At 42.1% G+C, this 10,257-nt stretch overlaps 1 protein-coding gene across 29 annotated transcripts in view; it reads right to left on the bottom strand.

Moving 5' to 3' along the window:
- Positions 1–10,257, bottom strand: part of DOCK9 (dedicator of cytokinesis 9) — a 379,834-nt gene that overhangs the window by 62,948 nt on the left and 306,629 nt on the right. For all 29 annotated transcript variants that reach the window (XR_003434662.1, XR_003434663.1, XR_003434660.1 and 26 more), the window contains 6 exons: positions 9,765–9,911; positions 9,481–9,564; positions 8,649–8,760; positions 5,332–5,510; positions 4,977–5,090; positions 2,668–2,788 (listed from right to left, as the gene is read on the bottom strand). Coding sequence is in view for 25 of the 29 variants with exons in the window: in XM_027115927.1 (XP_026971728.1) it covers positions 2,668–2,788; positions 4,977–5,090; positions 5,332–5,510; positions 8,649–8,760; positions 9,481–9,564; positions 9,765–9,911 (757 nt within the window). In the remaining 4 variants the exon portion in view is untranslated. The remainder of the gene's footprint in view (positions 1–2,667; positions 2,789–4,976; positions 5,091–5,331; positions 5,511–8,648; positions 8,761–9,480; positions 9,565–9,764; positions 9,912–10,257) is intronic.

Below are 10,257 nucleotides of genomic sequence, written 5' to 3'. Positions count from 1 at the left end.
TGTGTGTGTGTGTGTGTGTGTGTGTGTGTGTGTGTGTGTGTGTGTGTTTAATATCCTGGCCCAGTGCATAACTTTTAAAAGAAATTTAGTTCAACTCTCTCCCCTTTGTACAGACAGCAAAATGCAATACACTGAGTAGGTAGGTAAAGGAACCCTGAGCCTAAGAATGCATGCCTTGAGAATGTAATTTTTTTTTAAATTAATTTATTAATTTTTGGCTGTGTTGGGTCTTCGCTGCTGTGCCTGGGCCCCCTCCAGCTGAGGCGAGCGGGGGCCACTCCTTGCCGCGGTGCGCTGGCCTCTCACTGCGGTGGCCTCTCCTGCTGCGGAGCATGGGCTCCAGGTGCGCGGGCCTTAGTAGCTGCAGCACACAGGCTCAGCAGTTGTGGCTCACGGGCTCTAGAGTGCAGGCTCACTAGTTGTGGTGCACGGGCTTAGTTGCTCTGCGGCATGTGAGATCTTCCTGGACCAGGGCTCAAACCCATTTCCCCTGCATTGGCAGGTGGACTCCCAACCACTGTGCCACCAGGGAAGCCCCTAAAATGAACGTAATCTTTGAGTAGTTTTTATCCAAGCAATGAATCGGTTTCAGAAATTTTCATGCACCATGTTCCAAAGACATTAAAAAAACCGCTGAGGGTACATTCTCAGTAAGTGTGGAAACAGAATTTCCTTAAGAGACGTAAGGAGAAAGTCAGCTCTTGATAAGCACTGGGACTAAAACTAACTGGAAATTCCTTGATGAATAAAAGAAGAATTGCTAAAGCTACCAGAAAACAACTAGTAAACCCAGTTCAAAGGTGGGGGCTGCTTTCCTGGAAGGCATTTCTAAAAGGAAACAAGGATTAAAGTGTTTAAAGATGGGGGCAACATAGATAAAAGCCTGAGTATAAATTAAGTCTATTGTGGTGAATTCCCATGAAAAGTGGATCCAGATCTTGAAATTCAAGAAAGAATGAAATGGGACAAAATTAGCCTTGAGAACTTTTTGTAACTTCACCATGAACACAGAGCAATCAAAGGCCATTTACGTCATTGAAGTTGTGCTAAAGACCCCCCTCGGCTCATCTCTATGTTCTCAAGGCACCCCAAACCCTAACAAGGTGAATGTGGAATTGGAGAATCAAGTCAGAGTCAAAACATCACCTCATTCTAGTTTCATCATTTCCACAAAGTCTTGAATCCTACAGAATACTGGTCAGAGAGGACAGAGAGTTAAGATTTAGGCTACTAAGAGTCTATCACAAAGCATGAATAACATTGAAGAACTGTGCTTGTTATAATGGCAGTCAAATAATAACACTGTTTACCTTGCCAAGCACTGCACACATTCAACTAGCTCTTCATCCCTCACCACGACTCTATTTTTGAGATGTGGACACAGGGTAAAGAGGAGAGACACCCTGCCCATGGCAATTGTAAATGGTGGAGTCTGGATCCAAAGCCACATCTGTCTGGCTTTAAAAACATTGCTGGGAACCGCTGCAGACAAAGCCCCTGAAAGGACCCCTTCCCCACTCCCAGAGAGCGGCTGGGCTTGTGGACAGAGTGAGGCAAAGGAGACAGAGCGAGGGCCCCATGAGAAAGGCAATGGAAATACCATGTGCCAGGCTCTGCGTTTTGTATGAATTAACTCATTTCATCTTTACAACGCCAAATGAGGTAAGTATGACTATGAAAAATACACAGAAACAGAAGTAAGATTAAAGACTGGTATGGGCATTATGGGATAAATCTGAGCATTGGTATAAGGTTTCCAATTTTACAGTCTGGCCAGTTTCATCACCTACATGAAATACCATGTTAGCAACTAGAACAACACAAAAGCTAAGGACATAAACTCAGAATAAACCACAGTCCTGCAGATTGATTAGGTAAAAGGACTGCCCTTTACTCTGCCCTATGAGTTAGTTCCATTATTGGGTGGTCTAAGCATTAGCCACAGCAGCATGCTTCATTTATTCAAACTGTGGTGTAAAAGAGAAGAAATGAAGACAGCATAAGCCTGTGAGCGTCTGTGAAGATAAAAATATATATTTTTGTACCATTATCTTTATGAAGGAGCTGGCACGTGTGCTCAATCAGAGTATTAATAAATACATTTCTCATGCATTTTCTTATGGAAAAACTACTCAATTTGAATCTTGATTTATGCCATCTGTTTTCCTCCCCATGGGGGCTGCTCTAACATTATTTCAGATAGAAAAAATATTGTAGGAAAGAAGATTTTAGAAAACTGATTTCAGGATTGCATTCTAGCCATAAACCAGTATCTCCATCAGCAATTAGTCTGTCACATCTCATCTAAACTGTTAACACTACAAATACATCCTACCCACCACACACACACTTGCAAAGATATTCTTTTCCTAAAAGTATAAACAATCTAGTTTGAAGATTTAAAATGAAAAATTAACACGCATTAAACAAAAAGCAAACAGGACAAATATGTGGTTAAGTGTACTACATGTGTTATTCCTGAAATCTGAGATCTTTATTTCAGTGTAGAGTTAAGGGGTTTCATAGCTGAGGAGCAAAATCAGGAAAAGAATATTTGAAGTAGAAACTCAAGACTTCAAAGTTCTGATTTGAAAGCTAACAAATGATTGGATTAAAGACACCTTCCGAATTAGACTGCAGAGAAGCAGGTCAGAGCCCGAGCATTACCAATGCCAGAGATGGCACCAAAGAGGTCCTTGTGCAGACTGGCATCCAGCGAGCTCCCAGACTTCTGCGGTGTCACTATTGGGTTCACGGCTGGCAAAGTAAGGGATTCCTCCTTCACAGTCTGTCGAGAAGGAGAGAGACAAGAAACAATTGAAGATGACTTTAAAGGATTCACCAACAGTTCTTGCAAGTGTGAGGGCGAGCATAAGAACAGGACAGAACAGCCTGGCATGTTAAACGTGCCTGAGTGGGAGGAGCACAGCGCGGGGTGGAGGTGGGGTGTGTGGGTCAGAGAAGCAGCAGGAGGAGGGAGCACAGGGCACGTCAGGTCTGGGGCGGGCAGAGAAACCTTGGCCCATGAAGTCCTGTATTTCCCCAGGAGGTCTAGCACCCTTCCCTTTCCAGAGCTCTGATGCCCAACATTTCTGTAGATTATTTCAGTATGTTTCTTCCTTCAGGAGAAGCCCCATGTGCTCTTTCTAACTGGAACGTTGTTTTTTTTCTCTCCCATCAGAAATCTTCCCAAATGAGCAACAGTGACCTCACAGTAGCAGCAGTGAAAACCTCTGCAAGGTGGGTGCTTCGTCTGAATTCTCAATCAGTGGAGAAATTATGGTCATTATGAAGTTATGTCATAAAAGGGATTTTACTTTCATGAAAGCCAAAGCAAAAGCTGGTGTTCATTTTTCTCAGGATTGAAGCAGTACAGATAGGTAGCATTACACCCTGAATTACTTATTCCAATTAGAAAAGCAGACAAATTTAGAGAATACACATGTGAAATACAATGTTGTAGAGGGTGAGATTAGTGTGGTGCATTCCATGTAAGGACAGTGAACATTCACACTCTTTGGAACTACAAAAACTATTCTATAAACACGGTTCATCTCAATGCACCATCATGTAGGAGATGTACAGAAAACAGGACAAAGCACCACCGTTGGGGGAAAAGGGACAGAAATACACACAAGGGAGCTCCCCCGGTGTATGCTGTAATGACAAAGTGGCAAGATGAACAATGGAGCCGGTTCACGCGTCCAGAATAAACAGGAAAAGGGCACTGCTGAACTGCTAACACCTATCCAAATTAATGCCAGATTGTCTCCAACCAAAACACTTTGAGATCATTTCTGGCATCATCCTTCAGTCAACTTAATTTCCAGTATATCTTTAAATGACTGCATAAAGCTAAAGTAAATTAAGGTGGTCAGTTTGGGGGGGTGGGGTCATTCACCCTGGCCCCCCAACATCTAGTCTGATTATCTTTCTAATTTTACAGAGAAACTTCAGCCCAAAGAGGTGGCTTTTCCAAGACTGTGTAGTATGTTACATCAGAACCGGGGCTAGCACTGAGCTCTTATAGCACGGAGGTTAGAACTATGCTTTTTTTTAAAAAACAAAATAAACTCCTTCCTCTATAACTTTTTGTTGGATACACAAAGAAGATCCTGAAATCTTACAAGAAAACAAGCCATCAGGAAAACATGGCTTTTTATAATGATTTTTTTTTTCTTTTCGGTTCGCGGGCCTCTCATTGTTGTGGCCTCTCCCACTGCGGAGCACAGGCTCCGGAGGCGCAGGCTCAGAGGCCACGGCTCACGGGCCCAGCCGCTCTGCGGCGTGTGGGATCTTCCCGGACCGGGGCACGAACCCGTGTCCCCTGCATCGGCAGGCGGACTCTCAACCACTGCGCCACCAGGGAAGCCCTATAATGATTTTTAACAAGAGTTGAAGGTTTACTGACTGACTCCGTCTTAGCCAGAAATGCAAGACTACTGTAGATTATTATGGTTTTAGGGGCAAAAAGAGAGGAGGTGTGTATAGTTAAATAGTGTCCCTCCAACTGCATATCCACCCTGAACCTCAGAATGTGACCTTATTTGGAAAGAGGGTCTTTGCAGATGTAATTAAGATGTAAGATAAGATGATGTCATCCTGGATTAGGGTGGGCCCTAAATCCAAGCACTGGTGTCCTTATAAGGACAGAACAGGACACCAGAGACACAGACACACACCAGGGAGAACACCATGTGAAGACAAAGGCAGAGATTGGAGTGATACAGCTATAAGCTAAAAAAAGCAAGGATTTCGGGCAACCACCAGAAGCTAGGAGAAAGGCGTAGAACCAGCTCTTCACCCAGAACCTCAAGAAGGAACCAACCCAGCTGACATCTTGATTTTGGACTTCGGGCTTTCTGACTGTGAGAGAATAAATTTCTGTTGTTTTTGGCCAGGCAGTTTGCGGTATTTTGTTAGGGCAGCTACAGGAAGCAAATACAGGCTGTGTCTATGTGAATGTGCTTACGTACACTGCCAGGGTTCACGGGGAAGGGAGACACATCTCTCACGTTGATCCGCTGGACATTCTCAATCAGCAGACCGAACAGAGGCAGGTAGAGAGTGGCTATCCTTGCTTGATGGCTCTGAAACAAAGGCGCAAAGCATAAGTTTATCCCGGACTCAGAATTTAACGATGGACTGAGCTAGCACTTGGCCATCTCCTGTATTTGGATCCTTCCTATAAAGATTGCTGTTAGATTTTATTGTATAAACAGAGAAAGTCTTAGTGCTGTTACCACTAAATTTCTAATTGCTTATTTCTTTATATTACTCAAAATGAAGGACACTTATCAATCATATTTCCTTCCATTAGAGAACACTCACCCTGGAAGCATATCTGTCATCAAAAGAATGCTTTATCAGCAGGTTCTTAAGCACACCAATGGCAATCAGCCGGACCTCCCTGAACTCCTGGAGGGCGGTCCCCACCTCCCTCAGTAACAGTCCCACCAAGAAGTGGTTTCTGCAGAACTCATCCGTTAATGAGTAGTCAAGCTGGAGATCTGAAATGAGGATAGAAACTGCTTTAGTTAGAAAGGATCTAACACTCTTTGAATAAAATAAAAACCAAGCCCATCCTTTGCTTTCAGCCTCCCCTGTGTGTGTCATCAGGTGGTCACATCTGGCTTCCAAGGGGAAAGGGCTGATAACCTAAAATACTGCTCTGCACTCCAAAGTGAAAACAAAATTTAAATACAAATAAATGCACTGGATTTTGATTTAAAAAAGTATTACATCCTACATAATTATTAAGTTAGTGAATAGTTTTAGTACCAATTTTTAGAATACAGGACAGCATGTTATATTACAAATGTAATTTTGTTATTGATATGAAATTTAAAAATAAAATTGTAGTAACTGACAACATTGCGGGGGAGTAAACTGTGCATAAGAGACACCTAATTAAAGAATAAATATAGGTGGTCTATTAAAATGTTCTTCACTACATGAGTTCATTTATCGATTTCCTGGTCATTAATGCCCATATATGCCCATTAAAACCCAATGTGTTTAAAATGAACGAGTTACCATATTACCTATTATTTTGCTATCACTGAAGATCTTATTTGACTTAGAATTTTCTAAAATATACTCTTAAAACTTCTTTACCTCAAAAAGCCAATAGAAAACTGATATAAATTAGAACTAAAATGGACAAAGCACCAAATCAAACTAGTAAGTCATCAGCAAGCTAAGTGACAAGACTGAAAGCTCTTCTGGAAAAGAGATAATAAGCAGACGTGAAACCTACTGAGGGAGGGTAAATAAAAGCAGCTAAGCATCACACGCTAAAGCTGAAATACACCTGTCCAGAAAGCTGTGGCTAGGATTTAAATTCTTATACTGAATCCATTGTTAGAGGAAAGTCTATAGGCCTCTCCTTTAACTTTAACGCCACGTTAGTTGCTTCTAAACCTACTCAAAGTCTGACCCAAGTCCTATGAACTCTTCAGCAGAAGGAAGGGAAAGAGCGTTCATCTTTCCAGAATACTCATGTCCACTGTTTATGATTTTTAAGTCCAGTTTACTGAAAAGACAGTTCACAGCTTGAATTCACATGATCCCCTTAGAAGGAAAACTATTTATGGGTTTAATTGCACACGTGTGTGTGTGTGTACGTGTGCATGTGCAGAGAGGAGAGTGGAGGAGCAGGTGAGAAGGGTAAGAGGAAGGAGGATGCTGAAAAGAAAACGAAACTTTATTCCTATCAGTGCAGTTATGGAAATTATCTGTAGCTGACCCACCACCTGCCTAGGGCAGCCCTTCTAGCCGCCAAATACCCCGACAGTCTACTAAGAGCTTGTGCGAGTCTGTGGGGTACCTGAAGGGTCTCCTCCTCACTCCTCACTTGGTTCTACAGGATAGACACCTGGGCCAGTGGGGAAGACGGACATTAGCACATGTTCACTGCCCAACCGCTGGGCAGCAAGAGCTATCCTCAGCACCCTGAGAGGTGAGAGGAAAACGGTCACAGTCTCCAAGGACAGGTGGGCTAGGAACTGAAGGTGGGGTGAAGGAGGGTCTGGGGTGCAGGGTAGGGAGCAGTTCACTCCAGGTGGGGCGCTGGGAGAGGTGAGGGGGAGACCTGGCTGGGCCCACAGGGGAGGTGCTGAGTGACTGGCCAGGAGGAAGACAGGATGCCCAGGGAGGTGCTATGTGAGGCTGAGAAGTGCGGGGAGGGCCTGCCATGTGTGAGGAGCTGGGACCAGCAGGTGTGCCCGGCATGTGGGGAACAGTGCAGGGTGGGACAGGCGGGCAGGCTGGGGTTGGATGGGGGATGCTGAACAGCCCAGGAGCTCAACCCCTCACCTTCTTCAATTATCACCCCAAAGTTGCCTTCTCAGCGAGGCTTTGCCTGGCCGCCCGACCTCAATGCCAGCCCATTTCCTATCCCCTTCCCTTGCTTTATTTCTCTCTCCTTAGCACTTATCACTCTCTCATGTTCTACGTATTTCACACAGGTAAGACAGCAGGGGATTTCATCCTTGTTGTCCACAACTCTATCCCAAGGCTAGGTAGAGTTGTTGCTGAGCAAATATTTGCTGAATGCATGACCGCCGACTTCAGGCCGCAGTCCCCCTTCTTGCTCTTTAAAAGGCAAGGTATTTATGTCTCTGAATGAATTCCTTTGTGAGTTTCTCTCTGAATTTCAGAGTCAGTTGATTTAGGTGTCATTAATAGTTTGGTGGCATCCTTCCACTTTTTCTCTCCTTTAGCATAAATAATCCTGAGCACATACAAGGTGCTAGATATTACTTGATAGATCCAAGAGACGAATTTGATTCATTTGACTTACTCAGTGAAGACAAAGAAATCTCTATGAGCTTAATTCTCTTCAAACTCAGAAAGGATACAGAACAGTTAATAAAGACTCAGCATGCAAACATAAAAAGCATGTGAAAAGCCATGTTGCTTGTGACATAGGTTACTGCTACTGCTATAAACAAGGACTATGAAAATGGTGGAATAATACATTTTTGAAATGAAGCAGAGCTTTTTGTTTATTTGCTTTACTTCTTAAAGAAACGTCCTAGAGGACCTAGTGACCCCAGGAGCACAAAACCAGATGACTCCTGGGGATGCTGTGGCAATGTCTTAGCTACAGTGAGAACAAATTCACTGGTTTATCATCAATTTTAAAACTGATCCAAGTATATGGCAAATGCCTACATGAATAGCATACGTAAGCATTTCAGCAATCACTTGCATTCTTTTTCTTTTAAAGGAGGAAGATGCAAGAAAGCAAGCGTCACACCCCACACCTACCTACAGGAGTGTCATTTGACTCCACAGCTGGTGAAAGAAAAGCTAATTCATAAGAGAAAAGAAAAGTGAAACAAATAAAAATAAACTACAGTAAATAAAATGGATTACTATTGTTTAAGCAATGGAACTTTTCAATGAAAAAGAGTCACACTGGCATGATCTGTAGTCTGGTAAATTTGCTAAAAAAAAGTAAGTTCCTACATAGCATTTTATCAATTTTTTTTAATGGAAATTTAACAAGAAAAAAATCAATTCATCAATGAAAAATATCAGATAATTTGAATGTCATGTGTGAACTAATTCTCTTTTCTTATTAAAAATGAATGGCTCTCTTTCTGAAAAGACTAGGATTAATATATTTAAAGATAAATTACCTTGATATCTTTGAATCCTGCCTTTTCCAAATGGCATTGGTAAATTCAATGGAATATAATGTTCATGATTGCACACCACACGGAGAAATTCAAATTTGTATTCAAAGAGGGTCTGCAGGAAAAATATGGTTAGTCGTAAGTTAAATGCCTCAGTGGATACTTTATACAGCCTCCTGAAAAACCTATTAGGAATCACACACTCGTCTTTAGCCTCTTCCCTGTCTTAGAGCTGCAGGCTCTGGGCTATTTTACAGATTTCAGAATGTCTGCAGGGATTTGTTTGAAAATTGGGAACACATTTCATTAAACAATGTCCTCCACTGACTTTTAGGGCATTTATGATTTATGCTCCTCTTACTTTAATAAAGGATTTCAGGCAGCTTATAATTATAGGCACAGGTTCAGTGCAATAAAAAAATGCGTAAGGCAGAGCTTTAAAATAGACACGCAAGGGAAGAGACAGATAATTCTAGCAGAGAAAGGCTACATGGTTATTTCTGTTACCTTGTTAAATAAACTATGATTTGCAACACATATACTTTTAGTTTTGCAGCTGAGAAGTCATTTAAGGTATTTATGAGAAAAATCAACAGGTATTTATGTTGCATGTGGAATTACTGTGTCCCTAATATCTCACACATTAATGCAAGTACTAGTTAGTATCTCCACGAGAGGAGAATAAATAGTGCCTCTGGGACTGAAAGAAAATTCTGATGTGAACCAAGAGAAACAGGTGGGTATCCAGATGTCACTCAGAGAGACAAAAAGAACAGTGTGTAACACACACACACACACACACACACACACACGTGCACACGTGCGCACAGGCTACCTTAGGATCTCCAGGAGCAAAGCAGCTGATGTAGTTGTTGATCTGCTTAAAGACAAAGCCCCTATCCATGAAGGTGAAACATCTCTGTGGAGGAAACAACCCACAAAGGTTAAGTATTTAGGCTTTTTTTGAAAGTTGGCTTCTAATCGGCATTTATTGTAAGTTTATCCTTTGGCATAAAAACCTGCCATCAACGTTCACTAAGCATCTATATGTACGAGTCACTCTGCTAGAAAAAGCACATTAGGCACTCGGCAGACACCCTCGTCCCCGGAGGCCCCCACCTTGATGAACACAGCCAGGCTATGATTCGCATTCTTAGACGCCTCCGGGTTATCTCGAAACTTCTGAGTGATGTGTGGCATCAGCATATTCACAACAGTTTCCACTGCATGATGATAGGATGCAGGAAATCTCTGGTTTCGCAATAACTAAAAAGGATTTAGAGCAAACATTTATTATTTTTTAAGTTGCAACCTTCGAGGGGAAAAAAAAACCCACCTCATCCCTGAGTTCATTTCAAAAACCCAGGGCTCTCATCTTATTTATCTGAAATTAGATAAGATAAATTATTCTTTCTTCTCTCGAAGTACTGTATGAGTATTCTAATACTTCAAATAAATGCTATGGATCAGGTCTGAGATGTTAGACTTCAGTATGATAAAGACCACTGTGGAGGTATTTATAAAAATGTGGAGATGCACCTTTACTTCCAGAGATTCTGATCAGACCAGCATTTTCACTGCCTTTTACTTTGATTCTCATGCCTGTATCTTT

This window comes from Aethalodelphis obliquidens, unplaced genomic scaffold (genome assembly GCF_003676395.1).
Source record: "Aethalodelphis obliquidens isolate GAN/ISIS:26980383/991018 unplaced genomic scaffold, ASM367639v1 scaffold15, whole genome shotgun sequence".
Taxonomy (NCBI): Eukaryota; Metazoa; Chordata; class Mammalia; order Artiodactyla; family Delphinidae; genus Aethalodelphis; species Aethalodelphis obliquidens.
This window is presented reverse-complemented; position numbering and strand designations above follow the sequence as displayed.